The sequence below is a fragment of the Peromyscus leucopus genome, chromosome 8b (genome assembly GCF_004664715.2).
Source record: "Peromyscus leucopus breed LL Stock chromosome 8b, UCI_PerLeu_2.1, whole genome shotgun sequence".
NCBI classification, from domain to species: Eukaryota; Metazoa; Chordata; class Mammalia; order Rodentia; family Cricetidae; genus Peromyscus; species Peromyscus leucopus.
Window position 1 is genome coordinate 60,474,152 of NC_051086.1, and position 19,904 is coordinate 60,494,055.

General features: G+C 38.6%; 1 protein-coding gene across 4 annotated transcripts in view; it reads right to left on the bottom strand.

The window, feature by feature from the left end:
- Positions 1–19,904, bottom strand: part of Efcab5 (EF-hand calcium binding domain 5) — a 137,294-nt gene that overhangs the window by 109,631 nt on the left and 7,759 nt on the right. Inside the window, exons 1-3 of one of the 4 annotated variants that reach the window (XM_037201493.1) lie at positions 7,600–8,024; positions 6,981–7,043; positions 5,773–5,860 (exon numbers count right to left, since the gene is read on the bottom strand). In XM_037201493.1, coding sequence (XP_037057388.1) covers positions 5,773–5,860; positions 6,981–7,043; positions 7,600–7,641 — 193 coding nt within the window. In that variant the 5' untranslated portion in view covers positions 7,642–8,024. Of the gene's footprint in view, positions 1–5,772; positions 5,861–6,980; positions 7,044–7,599; positions 8,025–19,904 lie in introns of those variants that run through there. The other 3 variants (XM_037201492.1, XM_037201495.1, XM_037201494.1) reach the window with 3 other exon arrangements.

A 19,904-nucleotide genomic window follows, 5' to 3' on the forward strand; every position in this document is an offset into this window, starting at 1 on the left:
GCAATAAATTCCTTGGCAGAATACATATATGAAGTCATGCAGGTACAAACTGACCATAGACTAAACACCTCATTGAATTTGTAATCAAGTTCCTTGATCACATTCCTGGCTGGCATGCTTTAAGTGAAAAGTTAATTTATAAAGCAGACTCAAGTGATTAAAAGACATACAAAGTGTTCTGGGGTATTGCTGGTAGAAGCAATGAGGAGGAAGTCAAAATCAGGCAATGAAGGAATGTGGTCCGGTGAAGGAGGACAGGTAAAGAGATTTTAAAAGTTAGTTTAAAAAAATAAAAAAGGCGGGGCAGCGGCGGGGACTGGTGAGCTGGCTCAGTGAGTGAAGGCGTGCCCAGCCCGAGTTCTGTCGCTGGAGCCCACGTGGTGAGAGGAAAGAACCAACTTTCGCAGGCTGTCCTCTGACCTTCCCACATGTGCCATCCACACTCATCAAACAAGCAAACAAACAAACAAACAAACAGCTGGGAACTGTAAAAATACCACCAAGAGAAGCAGGGGTCTAAGAGCCATTGACTCCAAGGAAGCCGTGCTCTGCAGACCCAACAGGGCTGATGCACATATGAACCCACAGAGACTGTGGCAGCACGCACAGCTCCTGCACAGGTTCCAGCCAAACGGGGCCACAACACAGAGAGCGCCAAGTGGACACGGGGTCCCACCCCAGCCAAGAAGCTATCTGCAACTGATACCCACGGGCAAAGGGGAAGCTCGTTTTTACAGTTTCCAACTTCTTATTTATGCGTTTACTTCTTTCACATGTGTGGACGGTACACGTGGGGAGGTAAGGGGATAACTACTAGTGTCACTGCGAAAATCAACCACACTCCAGGGAAAGCCCCATGCCCAGGAGTAGCTGGTCAACACAACATGAACTTGATGGTATCTTGGTGGACTGTTGTTTGGCATTTTTGTTTTATTGTTTTTTTTTTGTTTATTTTAATTTTTATTTTTGTGGAGGTTTTTTTTTTTTGTGTGTGTGTCTCTTGTTTTTTGTTTCTTGTTTTCTTTGAAAGAGAGAGAGAAAGAACATAAAGTTGGGTGGGTGAGAAGGATCTGTGGAAGGGAAAGCAAGATCAAAATATACTACATAAAAATTATGTCAACTAAAAATTTAATTAAAAAAAGAAGAAGGGGGAGAATACTGAGAATTAAAGGACTAAATGAGGATGTGGTCACAGGAATAGGGAAGAAGAGGGATCAATAGGGAATTAACCAAAACTAAGGATTTGTGGAAAAGCCTTATGAAAACCTGCTAGTTAGTAAGCTAATTTTGAAATATAACTGGTGTGGAATATCCCTTTACACTATGTGAAGATGTGTCACTCTGATTGGTTTAATAAAGAGCAGAATGGCCAATAGCTAGGCAGGAAGAGGTTAGGTGGGACTTCTGGGGACAGAAGGATTCAGGGGAGAAGAAAGGTGGAGTCACTAGCCAGACACAGAAGAAGCAGGACATGTAGGAGAAGAGGCAAAATCATGAGCCACATGGCAGCATGTAGATTAAAAATTATGGGTTAATTTAAGTTATAAGAGCTAGTGGGACAAGCCTAAGCTAAGGCCAAGCTTTCATAATTCATAGGTCTCCATGTCGGTTTTTTGTGAGCTGTCAGCCCAAAAGAAAAATCTGTCTACATATGGCATTCAATGCGGGGGCTCATATATCCAAACATATGGTCTGAGAAAGCTAAGAAAGTTCCGCACAAGGAGCTGGATGTGACTTTCTAGTCCTGAAGTCTCTCAGGCTGGCCAGGGCTTGGCATACAGAGGTATGGCTGCTGGCCACTGCCTGCAGGCTAGAGCCAGCCACCAGCACCTTGTGCTAAGTTAAGCCATATGACAGCTGACATAACAACTTAGGATTTGTCTCATGCTATCAGAGAACGCTGCAGGTGCTCAGCAAAGACAGGTTCAGATGGGAAAAAAAAAACTAAAAACAGGTTAGAATGTGTTTAAAAATATGTGTGGGCTTAAAAACTAAAAGAAAATGGGTATAGACAATCATAACAAGTTTATAAATAGTAAAACAAAGGTTTAAAAGACAGAATAAAATGATATAAAAAGGATAGACCACATAAAGATGGAAAATACACAGAAAGTCTGGATCCTTTATGGTGTCTCGTTGACTTTGAATTTTTTTATTTCTGATGAGTAAATGACAGCTGCTGAGAGACATGGGATTGTAAAAGGGACTGCTGAGTTAAACTAGCCTAGATACTTTAGAAATATCTTAACTTTAAAATGGAAGTCAGAAAATGTATTGCTTTGGGGAAGAGGTTATGCTTTTGTTTCCACAGATAATGAAAGGCTGTAGATTCCTTCAAGGTTGACAGAGATCAAGTTTGATTGGGGAGACCCCCTGAAAATCCTGGCTACAGGCATAAAGAAATAAACCTAGAAAAACTACAAGATAGGTGACATATATTTCACCTACTGAAACATAAAGCAAAAAATCATCTTTGGCTGGTTTGTGTACAATGCACAGTCAATACTTATGTTAATGAAGATATGTATGTTACCTTTGAAGGTTTGTGTGTTTTCAGAGCAAGGGGACCAGACACCAATGAAAATGGGTGGCCCGGGTGATCTAGGCTCTTAAAGTGCCTCTGTTGCAGTTTCCTCAGAGTTCTACATCCAGAACAGCTTCAAGGCTGCTGGCTGAGATGACCCAGCCTCACAGATTATTCTAGCCAGGACTACAAATAAGCCTTCTACTTTCCCATTGCACAGAGACTGGACAACAAATGTTTTGGCTAGTTTTCCCAGGATTTGACCATTATTCCAATTTTCCCAGGATCTCCTAAAGATGCTGTTGCCCCCAAACAACAGTAAGTGGTTTAGAGAACACTATGCTCACATTCCCACAGGTGGGTGGGTTGGTTTTGGTCATTTGGTGGGTTATGGATGTTTGTCATCATTTAGGGGTGTTGGTTACAATTTTTTATTGGTAATGGTCAGGAAAAATGCTGAAAAGGGAGATTAGATTCAGGGATGTCTTTCTGAAAGGAAAAAGGGGGTTATAGTATAGAAATGATGGGATAAAAGGATGGATTATTGAGTCTACTTTTGAACAACCACTAACATCAAATATTTTACATTGGTATGGAGTTTTATATATTGATACAAATTTAAGGTTATTTTTGTTATGCTATATATATTTCTGTTCTTTTTTTTTTACAGTTCATGGACTGTGATTCAGTTTATAAAGTTGTTCATGCATTAGTCAAACCAGTTTTAGAATATATATTTCTATTCTTGTTTAAGGTATTGTACCTATGCAGCTCGTTTTAAAATGTAATATAAAGTTTTAGTCCTTGAAAGCTATTTAGGTTAATAGGATTATAAAGAAACACAGGTTAGTAGTTAGTCATTTGTAATAACCAAACTTGTAGTCAGGTTAGGTATGTTTTCAAGATTAAACAGAGATATGTTTTAGATAAGTGATCTTCAAACACTTCAGAGACCTACAGAATATGGTATTTAAGATGTTTTAATAACCTAAGGCTTTTCATGATAGTGAGACATGTCTGCTCCTGGCTGCACCAATTTACTTCAAAAAAGAATGATGGGCATCAAAGAACTTCCGTATGGAGTTTGCTTTTATTGTGGCCAAGTTAGCCACTGAGCAAGAAACTGCCCTTGCCTTGACTGCCGATAGTATGCTGTCCAAACTGGATAAGCAGGACACAAAAGAGAGCAACTGTCGAATTTTACCAAGACAAAGTAGAACAGTCCTTCAAAATTCCTGCTTCACAGAAAACTCTGTCAGATAATCTAGGCCTGTAACCCAAAGATGGATGCCACAACATTGCAGAGGAAACTTGGGCGACTATCCAAGTACCCAGCTGCTTCTGTCATTTTTATAGTTTTTGGAAGATGTTTGCTCTGCATTTACTGTTTACTCAGGTAATATATCCTTCTTGGGTGTCTGATGGAGTTAAAGATGAGATAGTTATAATTTTATAGTTTTCCTTGTTACCAAATTCAAAAAAGAAACTCACAAAAGAGGTATAAAATGTATATAAGATTGAGAGACATGAAAGCTTAAATTGTTTATCTAAGAAAATGTTTTGAGGTCTAAAAAGATAGTTTTAAGATGGTAATACAAGTTATGATAGAAAATGGTTTAGATACAAAACTTTAAATTCAACAAGATAAGATAGATTATTGAGTATTTTCTCCAAATATGCCAATACAAATGGACTGGACATTGTTAATGTAATTTTTACCTGATAATTGTTCTTATTGTTTTATTTTATTATGTTAGAGCTAAAAACCTTTCCTTTTTATTTAGACAAAAAAGTGAAATGTTAGGGAATATTCCTTTAAACTGTGTGAAGATGTGTCATTGTGATTGGTTTAATAAAGAGCTGAATAACCAATAGTTAGGCAGGAAAAGGTTAGGCAGGACTTCTCGAGACAGAGAGGTCTCAGGGAAGAAGAAAGGCGGAGTTGCCAGCCGGATGCAGAGGAAGCAGGAGATGTAGGAGGAGAGATAATAGCCATGAACTACATGGCAGTACATAGATGAAAATAAATGGGTTAATTTAAGTTATAAGGTAGTGATACAAGCCTAAGCTAAGGCCACACTTTCATAATTAATAATAAGTCTCCATGTTGTTTTTTGTGAGCTCTTAGCCCCAAAGAAAAATTTGTCTACATAGAACTTTAGAAGAGTTTGGTTTGAATGAAAGTGTCCTGCATGGGTAGACAATGTCACTCCCAGGATACAAGTGTTATTAAATAAAAAATCACATTACAAGATATAAAAAAAGTCTGGGATTGGAGAGAATGCTCAGTGGTTACTAAAGCTTGCTGCTCCTCCAGAGGACCAGAATTCAGTTCCCATCACCCATATCGGGAGGCTCACAACCACCTGTACCTCCAGGCCCAGGGGATCAATAACTTTGTGGTACCTGCTTGCATGTGAACATAAACACAGAGACATAAATAAAAATGAATATAAAATAAAAGAAAGACAAACTAAAGATTGGAGAGATTTAATTCTTAATGTGAATGTGTGATACTGTATGTTAATAAGAATAAATAATAATTTCTCTTAATTCATCTAAAGGAAAAATTATTCAGAAAAGTATTTAAAGTTATAACTGACATCTACACAATTTTATACTTAAACTTGCTTTTCTAATTATTATTTCAATTCAGCCTGGAGCAGCCAAACACACAGTAAACATCCAATACTTGGAAACAGAATTGAGGGAATTTATAGTGAAATTTCTAAATTTTAACTATTGTAAAATATTTCTGTTGGTACAGAATTTCACTAAGTATATGGAATTAGAAACAGCTGTAGTGAATGAGATAAATGTCTTGTATACTTTGTTGCCTTTTGATCTTGTGATCTTTCAATCTAAATAATCATGTGAAATTGTGGTAAAGAATGGGGCTGGGGTGGCTTTGGCCACACAGAATAAATGTATGGTCAAGCATAAACAGGATCAAAAACAATAAGCAAACCAGTCACAGGATTTCTCATTTTATTTTTATGCTAAATAGGTTGTCTGCTAGAAATCTCTTTAGCTCTCTTAGTTAAAAATTTCTCCTTAATTAATTAGCACAGAATGAATAGTCACGAGGTTGCCTCAAAGGTATTTGTAGAGGGTGAGGAAATCCATCTTTACATATTGCCTAAATTACATCTAGAAGATCCTCTCAGGATCAAATATTTTTTTTAAATACAAAATGAGTTCTTGTTACTTTGAGATTCTGTTGTGTCAGGAGAAAGGCCACTCCGTACCTTGGGATTTCTCCTCCTCCTCCTCTGTGTCTTCCATCGCCTGGCTGCTGGTCTCTGATGCAGGAACACTTTGTGTTTTCGTTGGTGTCTTTGAAAGGAGAAAAGAAACACAAGTTTCCAAATGAATTGCTTTTTCTTAAAGCTGTTTCAGCTTTCCATTAAAGGAGGGTTAATTACTAGTAGCATTACTAAACATTCCTACTTAACTTTTTCTAGGATTTAACATTGTATGTTAAAGATAAACTGCATGTCTGTTTCCTGCATTCACATTATCAAATGTATTGACTAAACATATCTTCTTACTGCCAATCGAATGATATGCTTGAGATACCATTCCAGTTGTACACTGATCCTTGAATTATACAATAATTTCTATGAACATAATTTGAGGCCATCTCATAGTTATATTTGACCTTTAAAAATGACACCTTACAAAAAGTGCTAGAATCATCTTCCATGTTTGTGGCTGGAAGAAGAACACTTTATCTGAGTTAAACCAAATTAAAGATTAGCTTTATAAATAATGATGGCATTGTAGTTTTTAACACTTTTGCTGGTGTATATAGTAATAAGATTTTTTAAAAATTCATATTAGTCAACTTAATGTGAATTCATGTAACTAACTTCAGTTGCCTCCTTTTAAGTAAGTGTTCTTTGTCATGTAACCTTGTATTTTTAAAAGCAAAGCTAGTGCCGGGCGGTGGTGGCGCACGCCTTTAATCCCAGCACTCAGGAGGCAGAGACAGGCAGATCTTTGTGAGTTTGAGGCCAGCCTGGGCTACCAAGTGAATTCCAGGAAAGGTGCAAAGCTACACAGAGAAACCATGTCTCGAAAAAAAAAAAAAAAAGAAAAGAAAAGAAAAAGAAAAGCAAAGCTAGCTAAGTAAGTAATGTGGAGATTACATTTTTAGCACACTAGTGAAGTCACCCTAAAAGCTGGTGGCTCCTGTACCGAGAGTAGCTGTTCGGACGTGAGAGAGCAGCAGCTGCTGATGGTAATTTATAACAAACAGCTCTTCACAGATAACTGACCTGCCTACAGGAGTTTCCTGTAACTGAAAAAACATCAGCTTAATAATCAACATGCATGTGCCCCTTCGCACTTGCTGTTTCACTTTGCGCATGCGAACTTTTCCTTCTCCATAAGGAAGTTAATGCAGCCAGCTCACTCTGTCACATTGCTATCTGATTATTGGGGGCAGCTCTACCTCCTCAGGCTCCTTTTCGTCCTTTGAGTCCTGCTGCTGGTCCTTGCCGCCTTTTCCATTGTCCTGAAATGGGAGCAGCATCAGTAAACGTTAGCAAGAAGGGTCTGGGACCCAGCTAATACCGTGCATTTTGACAAACCAAATGCTTTCTTTAAAAAAAAAAAAAGTCACATAATGAGTGAATTTAATCCCCAATAAAATGATAGAAAGCAGTTGTATTTGAAAATTCAAACAGTTATAAAGACATGTAAGCCAGGGACAGTGGCATAAGCCTATAATCCCAGCACTTGGGAGACTGAGACAGTAGGCTCACTCTGAGTTCTACGCCAGCCTGGGCTATACTGCAAGACTTTGTCTCAAACAAAACAAAACAACAACAAAACCCAGACGACATTATAATTAAGGAGTGTCAATCAACTAGAAGCAGGTTACTGTGATCCAACTGTTATTTTTGACACCCCCTTCCCCCAAACCCCACATTTCTATCAAAGCTTGCCGTAGATATTTAAATAAAAAGAAATAGTAATCGATGCAGTAAGATACTGCATCTTTGTTTTCTGAAGAATGTTGAATTTCAAATCCTCTCATACATGTTTAAAAACAAACATAAGCCAAGAACCTGATTAGGTTTGGACTGATCTTGAGACGTTGACTCACTCATTTGACCACCAAAAAATGCCACCAAAGGATACTGAGAAGTAATACCAATACAATATTAATAACCAAAAGAGAGAAAGAAAATGTTAACATGCAACACAAATACTCCGAAAGACCTAAATCTCCATCATCTCCAGCCCCCACCACACCCCAGCATTCTACTGAATGCTCATAAATTCTCAACTGCTGAACCTCCCAAGTTGCAGAGCTGTTATTACTGTTACTGACTGAAGCCAGGGCACTGTTTCACTAGAGCTCAAAGAGACAGAGACGCCATAGCACCCACCACCACTATCATTTCTAAGCCTGAAATAATAAGCAACTGACTTTTTAAACATTGTTACTTTCATTAACTTTTCTTTATTTTTTTTTTTTGAAACAAGATCTTACTATGTAGCACAGGCAGGCTTCTAACTCCTGATCCTCCTGCCTCAGCCTCCAAAGTGCTGGGATTAGAGGCATGCTGCATCATGCCCAACTTCTTCATCAATGTTTGAGATAGTAATTAAGGTAAAGCAAAGAACACCTTTGATGTCTAACTAATTAACATGAGAAAGCTGTATAAAAATATAATAAACTCCCTAAAAAGCTTTTTAAACTGTTGGCAAGGGGAGATGAAGAAGATGATTTATCTGGCTCATTTACTCATAGTGAGGAATTAAATGATTTCCACTTCACTAAAAATGACTGCAATCCCAGCAACAAATTATAAAATCATTGCTGTGCCAAATATCATGCCGTAGCTTGATTACATGTGGGTGAGGCACTGTGCAAAGGGTGAGTTATTGCTGGGTGTGGTGGTGGACAGGGTGACCTCTGCACTCTCTATACTCTAGAGGCTGAAACAGGAAGATCACCAGCGCAAGACCAGCAGGGGCTGCATTGTGAGATCTTGTCTCAAAAAGAAGAAATTGTGTGCATGCGGTCTCTGCCTCCAGGGAAGTTACAATCTAGGTACTCTATGATTTAGGATAGTATGTATATGAAACCCTGAAGTATTCATTTTCTTTTTATCAACATAACACAAATTCCAATGGAATGAACTAAAAGTACTGCCACTGGAGAGAATAGATAACAACATTAAAAAAAAAGCTGCCTCAAAGCCTTTTAAAATGATTTATAAATAATAGAAAGCAGAACTCTGTGTTAAGTCCCAGCTGTATATTGATTGCTTGTAGTTGTCCATTTCCTGAAACTGATAAGAAGGTTCTTTTATTTCTTGTTAAGATCTATTTTGTTTGGATGCACTCAGAAAAATCCAACTCATTGAGAACCTTCTGTTATACAGGCATTCCTTGGGCTTTGGATGATGAGTGAGTTTCCAGCTTAGTGAGGGGGAACAGTGCCATTCAGTCTGCAAAGTGTGAATGTGGAGGTGCACACAGCACATTAAGGAAGAAAAAGGAGCGGGGAGTTCTTTTTCTTGGGGCAAAGAAACAGATTATTAGGGTCGGTATCAAAGAAGTAGTGAAAAAAAGTATACAAAGGAGAGGGAAGGGTATTTGTAGCAGAAGAAACATAAATTCAGGAGTAAAGAAGGTGAGGCTTAAAAAGTACCTGCAGTCATGGGCTGAAGAGACGGCTCAGCAATTAAGAGTAGTTGTTGCTTTTGCAGAAGACTGGGGTTCGGTTCCTAGCATCCGTATGGTGGCTCACAACCATCCGTAACTTCAGTTCTAGGGGATCTGACTCTTCTAACCTTGTTGGGCCCCAAGGCATGAACGTGCTACACATATATACTTAGAGGCAGAACGTTTATACACATAAACAAATCATTATCGATGGGACTTAAAGCCAAAATGTTGAGGATTATGATAAATTGAGGGTTTTGGACTTTATTATGTGCTTTTAAAATAGACATATATTCACAAATTATTGTCTTAAGTTAATTCTGCCAGTAACATTGAGTACAGAGTATAATGTGAAAGACTTGAAGAAAAATGAAGGCATATTTTGCATCTTAAATATTGCACCATCCCTTGCTGTAGTCTTGGCTCTCCCAGACATTGTTACTACCTGTCCTAGTTAGGATTACTACTGCTATGATGAAACACCATGACCAAAGTAACTTGGGGAGGAAAAGGCTTATTTGGTTTATGCTTCACCATTGAAGGAAGTCAGGACAGGAACTCAAAACAGGGCTGGTACCTATAAGCAGGAGCTAATACAGAGCCCATGGAGGGGTACTGCTTACTGGCTTGCTCCTCCTGGTTCACTCAACCTGCTTTCTTATATAACCCAGAACCACCAGGCCAGGTGGCACCACCCACAATGGACTGGGCCCTCACCCATCAATTACTAATTAAGAAAATGCCCAACAGTCTTGTCTACAGCCAGATATTATAGAGGTGCTTTCTCAGTCAAAGTTCTCTCCTCTCAGACAGCTTGTGTCAAGTTGACATAAAACTAGCCAGCACAGTACCACAACCAGGTGACTGTACCACTGAGCTCCAGTCAGCTCAGCTAGTGCTACAACCTAATTCCTTCAGGTCACTTTCTCAGACAGTACTTGAATTGTCTATCTTCATCTATTTGTATTAGTGGCCTCTGACTGCAAGCACCTGAATTTTGTCTCAGGGTTTTCTGAAGTCCAAATACACATGTATTAATATACCCTGGCCAGATGTGCTTGCAGGATATATGCAAAGGAGAAGCCATCAGACAAAGATGGGTAATCCCGTGGGTGGGAGATTTCTAACATATGTTCTGTTCTGTTTCCCACACTTCTTCGGTGGTGTTAAGCACCAGCTCCCCACTGCAGAACCTGCCCAATAGAGTATTTGTTTGACTTTCTCTACTTTCCTATACTACTTCCTAACTCTTACCATTGTTTCCTGGAACTATATTCCAAATGAATGTAGTTCATTATATACATAATGTAGTATATATATATAATGTAGTTCATTTTATATATATATATAAATAACTCAAATACTTAGGTCTAGGTCTTTTTCTGGGAACATCACAACTAAAACAGGTGTAATCATTAGGACTTGTGGCACAATTGAATCCAAGGATTTAATAAAAGAAGCAATTAGAAGGTAATTAAGCATTCTTTTCTTATTCAGAAAGCTGAATGGCTGATAATGCCATCAAGAGAAATAAGGAAAAGAGAATGGATTTGAGAAATGAAACTCTGTGTCTGAAATATACAAGTTACTTGCTTGGTTGCCTAACATAAGTTTCTAGTAGGCATTTGAAGACCACTGTGTTAAGAAAAAATTGTGAACAATCAGGTCCACAGGAAATGATGGACAACGGCATCATCTTGCATTTTAAGTACCTATTGCTGCGGAAGATTACGTTAACTGTGTAAAGATGTGTTTCTTTTGTTTATGCTGCATTTGTTTAATTATGTAAAGATGTGTTGCCGTTTCTTTCTTTCTTTCTTTTTTTCTTGGTTTTCTCGAGACAGGGTTTCTCTGTGTAGCTTTGCACCTTTTCCTGGAACTCACTTGGTAGTCCAGGCTGGCCTCGAACTCACAGAGATCCGACTGGCTCTGCCTCCCGAGTGCTGGGATTAAAGGCGTGGGCCACCACCGCCCGGCATGTTGCTGTTTCCTCGTGCCTGACTAAGGCACATGATTAGTCTAATAAAAAGCTGAAGAGCCAATAGCTAGTCAGGAGAGAGATAGGTGGGGCTGGTGGGCAGAGAGAATAAGTAGAAGGAGAAATCTAGGCTGGATAGAGGAGAAGAAGGAGGGAGAAAGAGAGGTACACGCCTCGGGCCAGAAGCCAGGCAGTGGTCAGCTAGACACAAGAGGCTGAGAAAGTAAGATACACAGAAGGAAAGAAAGGTAATAAGCCCTGAGGCAAAACGTAGATGAAGTCATCTTGGTGTGTAGGATTGTCAATCAAATATGATAGAGCATCCTTAATTAAGAAAGAAAGTAAAAATAATTGTGATTGCCTACAGTATTAGATGACAAAGCTGCCTTTTACTTAGATTCCTTGTGAGTCTGGACAGGGAGAATTGACAGAGGGGGCAGTTCTGGACAATGTTAGAAGCTCACTAAGGAGATTAGTTGGGAGGGACAGAAAGGCTCAAGACAAATGCTTGGTGACAAACACAAGTGCCTCTAAGAGGTAGCTATGGAGATATTCACAAGTGTGAGGATTTGAATTCAGCTTCATAATGTTCACACAAAGCCAGGCATGGTGGCATACATCTGTAACCCAAGAAGTGAGAGGAATGAGTTTGGGAAGAAAGGTGGATCCCCAGAGTGGGCCAGCTTATCTATCCAATAGATGAATTCTGGGTTCAGTGAGAGACCCTGTGTCAAAAAGAAAGGTGGAAAGTGACTGAGGTAGAGTCCAGGAAATTAAGGCAACTTAATGTGTCATATGCTGAAGAGAAATCAAACATCAGAAGGACAGAAAATTCATCATTTAACTTATTGGTAAAAAATGCTTATGGCTTCTAAAAGAGGAAGTACCCTGAGTGACTAATATACATTATTTAATGTAATCTTTCTAGCAGGACTGTATTAGTAGCCCTATTTTAATGCAACAAAACAGAGAATTTGTTTCATTTGTCCAAAGTCACATGCAGATTGATAAGTCAGAATTACAGACAGTATCTTGAAACTAGTCTTTACAACATTAACTCAACTATTGAGTATTTAATTACAGTAATCAATAGTTAGTGAAAGCAAAAGTTGAAGAATGAAGGGAAAATTAAATTGTTGAGACAGTCCCCAGTAAATAGGAACTTACTTATGAAAGTTGAAGTGATAGCATTAATTTAAAATGTAACTGTTCTAAGAGTTGGGACCATGATTTTCAAATATTTTAATAGATTTGTTGTAATACATTAGGAAAACTTATACAGTACTGGCTATGTACAAAATCACATATAGCATATATATGCATATATGTGCATATATAAAATATATGTATTTCCTGCACAGACATCCTAAGACCCTTGTAGTTTCCTGAGGGATAAAAACATTTGATCCTTTCTTGGGTGATTGGGGCATCTTTCATTATGAGGTGACTTTCTAATAAGGTCATTTGGGCCTACTTTGTTATTAGTAGGTTGAACTTTTGGCTGCACTCCCAACGTCAGGTAGAGGAGAAGAGGTAAAGGTTGAGTTGATGCTAATGGCCAAAGACAAAAATCAATGATGGCTTCATGTAAGTTTCCATGAAAAGTCAAACAGGAATTTGAAGAACTTCCGGGTTACTGAACACACCTAGTCATGTCTTCATCTGCCTCTTCATCTGTCCTTTTAAATGTTATTAAACTATTAAACACAATATTAAACTATTAAACATATGTGTCTCTGAGTTCTATGAGAGAGCTAATACTATCAAAGGAGGGACTGACTGGTAGGAACAGGAACTCTAGTTTGTAGGCAGTTCAAGTGTGCTATTTATAATTGAAGAGAAGAAGAGGTGATCTTGAAGGACTGAATTCTCCACCTGTGAGATGTGACTGAACTGAATTCTCCAGCTGGTGGCTACTGGAGAACTGTTTGGGGAGGAAAAGACTCACTCATCTATCTGCTCACAGAAGTGTTCTGTGTTGAATTTGAGAGTGAAGTAAGAAAAAAAAAAACCCTTTGGCTAGAAGTGTGTGGTGGACTGAAGGTAACTATAGCAACACAACTCAGCCTTTATTGTCTAGATTTACTGAATCCCACACACTAATGGCCTGACAGAAGAAACATCCCCATTTCTCAGGATAAGACTATTTATTTCCTACTACTATTTACATACAGTGTGCAGCATTCTAATAAAATTAAGAGATTCATTAAAAAGCAAGAGGAAAAAAAAATCTAATTTGGGGGTTGGAGAGATGGCTCAGTGGTTAAGAGCACTGGCTGCTCTTCCAGAGGACCTAGGTTCAATTCCCAGCACTCACACGGCAGCTCACAACTGTCTGTAATTCCAGTTCCAGGTGATCCAGCACCCTCACACAGGGTATATACAGGCAAAACATCAACAAAATTAAAAAAATAAATAGTTTCAAGATATAAAGTATTCATAGAACTAGATATCGATAGAGCTAAAATACCAGAATATTTGAAACTTTAAATAACTATGATTTATAGTTATGACTAATGTATAAACAGATTACATATTTTAAATATGTAATATTCCATAGCTCATTACAATTATATAATATACAACTTCTAATCTTAGCATTAATATAAATGATAAGATAGTTATAATTAAAAAACTAAGTTTGCTTTTCTGTTTCTGTAATAAAACACTTTGACTAAATGCAACATAGGAAGGAAAGGTTTATTAGCTTACATTTCCAGATCACAGGCCATGGGAAATGAAAACAGGAACTCAAGTAGAAACCATGGTGGAATGTTGCTTTCTGGCTCAATCTCTGATTTGCTCATTTGTCTTATGCTCAGCTAGCCTTCTCATAAGAGCTGGGGCCACATTCTTAGGGATGGTGCTGCCCACCGTGGATTGGGACCTCTCACATCCATCATTAATCAAGATAATCTCTCACAGACATGGCCACGAGCCAAATCTAATTTCGGCAGTCCTTCGCTTGAGTCTCCTTCTGATGATGCTAGACTGTGTCAAATTGATAGCTGAAGCTAACTAGGACAAATACAATGGAAAAGAAAGATAGCATTCATAGTTTAGTGTTTAGAGCAATAACATGAAAACCATAAAGAAAAGCCAAACTGAAATTCTTGTTATAAAAATCATAATATCAGAGATGAGAAATTCCTTTGGCAGGTTTGTTAGTAAAGTGAATTCAGAAGAACAATCAGTATCCATGAAGGTAGGCCAATTGAAATTTCCCATGTCTAAAATTCAGTTCAGGAAGAGAGGTAAAAAACAAAACAAAACAGAACCTTTATACTAAATGGTTTAATTTATATGGAATTAGAATTCCAGAAAATAAGAGTGAGATAGAAGGAATTTGAAGAATAAACTGGCTGATAATTTTCCAAATTTTATGAATTACAATATATCATAGATTCAAGAAGCTTTAAAAATCCTAAGCAGGATAAGTACAAAGAAAATCATCTCTTGGCACAAATAAACTGGCTGTTGCCAGGTATGGTGGCGCACACGCCTTTAATCCCAGCACTCGGGAGGCAGAGGCAGGCAGATCTCTGTGAGTTGGAGGCCAGCCTGGTCTACATAGTGAGTTACAGGACAGCCTGGACTACATAGTGAGGTCCTTCTTCCAAAGGATAGATGATAGATAGATAGATAGATAGATAGATAGATAGATAGATAGATAGATAGATAGAGTCAGACAGACAGATGAAGAGAGATAGATGAGAGAGAGAGAGAGAGAGAGAGAGAGAGAGAGAGAGAGAGAGAGAGAGAGAGAGAGAGAGAGAGAGATGAAAATACAAATACAAAGAAAATCTAGAAGATGGGCAGAAAAATAAGAAACATTATAGTAGGGCTGGCTAATGTCCCATCAGAAACCACATAAGCCAAAAAACAATCATGGCATCTCTAAAGTATTAAAAAGAATCCCTAAAACTGGCAAAGTCAGAATTCTGTGGCTAATGAAAATATCTTTCTAAAATAAAAGTGAAAAAATTAAAAACCCAAATAAAACACACACACACACACACACACACACACACACACACACACACACGCACGTGCACGTGCACGTACAAAAAGAATATGATACCAGGTAGGAATTTAAATTCATACAAAGGAATGAAGAGCGATAAAAATGGTACAAATGTGGACAAAATAAGATACCATCTTCTTAATCTTTATAAAAGGTATTGACTATCTAAAGCAAAAATCAGTAAGAATGTCCTGTGGGATATACAGCATTTGTAAACTAGAGCAGAGAATGGGAATGAAATGTATTGTTGCATGTATACCTTTACTATTTTTTTTTTTTTTTTTTTTTTTTTTTTTTTTTTTTTTTGGTTTGGTTTTTTAAGACAGGCTTTCTCCGGGTAGTCTTGGTGCCTGTCCCGGATCTTACTCTGTAGACCAGGCTGGCCTTGAACTCACAGAGATTTGCCTGGCTCTGCCTCCCGAGTGCTAGGATTAAAGGCGTGCGCCACCGCCACCTGGCTACCTTTACTATTAAGTATTATATAAAGTATATTAGGGTGAGAAAAAGTTTATATGTCTCAGAACAACTACTACACTAAAAAGATGAAGCAAAACTCAGAGCTATAATTACTAAGTCATTGTTAATAGAAACAAAAGGAGCTAAAACAATCCATAAGAAGGTTGAGAAACAAGGAAAGATTATCAAGGATAGAATACTCAAGAATATAGAAAATTACATTAAATGCCAATAGTCTAAACATAATATAAAAAACAGAAATTATTAGCTTAAGCATTAAAAAGAGCCAGGTACAATGGTGTACATTTGTAATCCCAGTCATTCAGGAGGCTGAGACAAGAAGATCCTTTGAATACAGGTATTTGAGGACAGACTGGATAACATAGTAAGACTGTCAGAGAAAAGGAGCTAGAAAGGGAGATCAAGATAGAGATAGAGAGAAAGAGATTAAAATACTCTTTCTATAGAAATACACTTCAGGGCTGGCAAGATGGTTCAGTGGGTAAAGACACTTGTACATGGAGAGAACCAACAGCTGCCAGCTGTCCTCTGACCTCCAAATGCATATTGTGGGATGCAAGCACCTCCCACCCACTGCTGCCTCTCCCACACACAAAAAAATGTAAAAAATTTAAATACAAAATGTACACTTTAAATAAAAAGACATTAAAATAAGTTAAATGGATACTTATACCACAATGCAAAGTTTGAATCAAAGGAAAGAAGGAATGATTATATTAATTAAGACAACATCAATTTCAGAAGTCAGAATATTATCAGATAGCTTCCATGGGGGCTGCAAAATATTTTATTTCTAGTAGTCACAGAACCAATACTGGTAAAATAACAGTAATTATATTATTAAAACTCGACATAAATTTTAATCATATGGGCTGCAGAATTATAACATTAATTGAATTGCCAGCTAAGGTATATGGCACTGTAAAGGACCCTGAATTTAGAATGAGGACATTAGAATGACCTAAGAAAGAATCCCAAGTCCCTGATCCGCCTTGAAATCCTCTTACCATTTGAAAACAGTTTGTCCTGTGTTTGATACTAGATCTCTTAAGCTGAAAACATTGTAATAATTTCATCTGCCTTGCAAGAAGCCTGTTTTCCTTATGATCTACCCCAACCACCTCTTCCACGCTAGAAAATCTGTAGCTAAAGTGGACTTTAAGTTTTTCCATAAGGGTCAATGCAAAGTAAGACAAGGAGGATAGCCTTGACAGAAAAAGAATTTTACTATTTGCTTATATATTGCAGGTACCCAGGGAAAATGTGTGGGACCATATTAAAAGGAGTTAAAGCAAGAAAGACATTATAATTAGCTGGACTTGACAGATTTACTGATATGAGTTCAATAATCAGCTAAATTAGACAATAGATTTAATGTGTTAATAAAAGCAGCTAGAAGTGTCACTAACCATTTCCATGTTTGTTCACTGAAATTTGTACTCCACAGTAGCCTATGTCTAATTAAGTTGAGATACTGGAACCTCCTTGGTATAGAGAAAGTCCAAAGGCTTAGAAGAATAGACATATTGAAACAGGTTTATTATATATGATCTGTACATCTCGCTTCCCTTCCTCCAACTCTGTACATCACCAAGAGGATTCAGGGGCCATCCCATTACTAAGGTGTTGTGTGACCTTTCCTGGGAAGAAGACATGAAGAACAAAATGTCTGTTCACCGTAGACAGGATACTGATTGACAGACCAAAGGAAAGATTTCAAGTTGTGCTGGCTAGTTTTATGTCAACTTGACACCAGCTAGAGTCATTTTGGAATAAGAGACCTCAATTGAGAAAATGCCTCCACCAGATTGGCTTATGGCTGGCCTGTGGTACATTTTCTTGATTGTGATTGATGTGGCGGGGTGGGGGGTCCAGCTCACATGGGTGTTGCCATCTCTGGGCTGGTGATCTTGAGTGCTATAAGAAAGCAGGCCGGGCAAGCCACGAGGAACAAGGCAATAAGCAGCCCTTCTCCATGGCTTCTGCTTCAGTTTCTGCTTCCAGGTTCCAGCCCTGACTTCCCTTAATGATAGACTGTGATGGGGATGTGTAAGCCAAGTAAATCCCTTCCTTCCCAAGTTGCTATTGGTCATAGTGTTTATCATAAGAGGAAATAAACTAGAACAAACAACATGGATGAGAGATGCAACCTCTTTTAGTCCTTCATAATCCATAATCATTTTCCATGATTCTTCTGACCTCTGAATCCTGGGATGCTGCTACTGATTCAGGGATGCTGTGCATCTCTTTATCCTGAACAGTCTTGATAGGACCAATCTATACTGCTCAGTCTAGCTCAGGCCAAAGAGGGAGCTTGTCTGTGTTGTAGCCTGCCATGCTTGAAACTTGAACTGGTTCCCTGGTTCTGATAAGCTGCAGGCTGGCACCATGGCCCTTGCTTAAATCAGCTACAGCTGGATGCCAAAAGGATCCAAGACAGGAGAACAATCTTTTCCCCCCTATATTTTACACCACATATTCTAAGACAATAACTTTCCACCCCAAGGACAAGCATAATTATTTCTTCCATACATTGTCACTCCGGTTTAAAGTCTTCCAAAACTCACCAGCACAGCATTTTTTCTTTCTATTAATGTTTTCCCGAGGACTTCACTTGACACAAACTTTGTCACATCTGCCTTCAAGTGGACTGGACAGATCCTTTGTTTGCTTTGCCCTTCTCTAAATTCTATCTTGATTGCTTTTATACTTTACAAACAATCTATATGTTGGTCAAAATCATTCAAATCTCTTACAACTTCCCCTACCTCATAAAGATCACATTTCACTTTGGCGCCCAATACAGCCACTAAAGCCCTACACCAGTCTCAAGGTCCTTGCTCTCGCGTCCAGTGAACTGGGCATTTCATATTTCTCATGCTGAGTTCTCTCAGCAGTAACTATCCTTCCTTTTGTCATCCAGTCCCTGATATTTATGGGGACATCACCTGGCAACAAGTGTCTATAATAGCTAGTATAAGCCAGTCTATCAGGGACTTGCTTACCTCATATTACCTTGGGTTATGCAGCTTTTGTCTTAAGGAGGGATTGGTAGTTATTTTGTTCAGTTTCTCTGCTTACACAGGCTCTTTTATTGCTCATTTAAAAACTTTCCCCATCCAAGTAAATTAGATATTGAATATTCCCTTTGTATTGTGTTTTCTTGTTCTGGGTCATTGTTAAGGTCTCTGCATGCTGAATCATGGACTTCCCTTCCTCTGTATTGAAGGTTGAACCTCAGGAATATCCTCTATCACTTCTATCTCACTTTCTTCCTCTTCACTAAAAGACTGTGCCAATGGGTTCTAAGGTTTGGGATCCCAGGAAGGGTTGTTCAGCAAGGATCTAATTTTTCCCCTCTCTCCTTTGCATCTTGCCAGCTGTGAGAATTAGTAAACCATCATCTCTATCTCATCCTCACTTTGTTCTGCTTTTCTTGCAAATCAGAGGCTAATACAGCTAATAGCATTCATGTCTTTTCCCCATTGTAATTCCTCCTTAGGTACATAAGTTCTTTCCTGGAAGATAGCTGAGTCCCAGCAGCAGGTCTTATTGGCCACAACCATGGCTACACAACTGATGCCACAGCCTGCTAATGATCCCATCCTATATGTGCTACCTCAGGTAGCATATTCTCTAGTCCATCAGTTGTTTCTGGGGACACCTGCATTCTTATGTAATGGACCTCACTCATCAGAGAGACATGACTCTCCCAGATCAAGTAGATGAAGATGGCCTCCCTGGGATCCCGCACAAAGATGGTTTGGTTAGCCTGGTTGCAAATTCTATCATCTACTGCAGAGAGCATGCAACCACCACTATAACAAGGAGGCAAACCATCCCATACCACATGGAGAAAGCAGCCATTCTGAAGGTCCTCTTGTCCCACGGATAAGCCTCAGTGGCACGTCTCATCACTAATTGCAGAGGCCATACAACCACTCCTCTCCAATTCATCTTTGTTCCTGCAGATCCCTGTTCAAGTGCCAATTGTGTTGTGTGACATTTTTGTGGGAGACATGAACAAATGTCTATTCACCCCAGATGGGGCACTGATAATAGAAACTATTCTACACATCAGGTTTAGTGAAACAATGAGCTTGCTGGGGTTGTGCACAGAAGTATGGGTGAGGGATTACATACAAGAGCATGCGTGACTCAACGACATCTATTTAGTAAAAAGCCCACTGCAGCATGGGTGATGACTCACAAAAGCT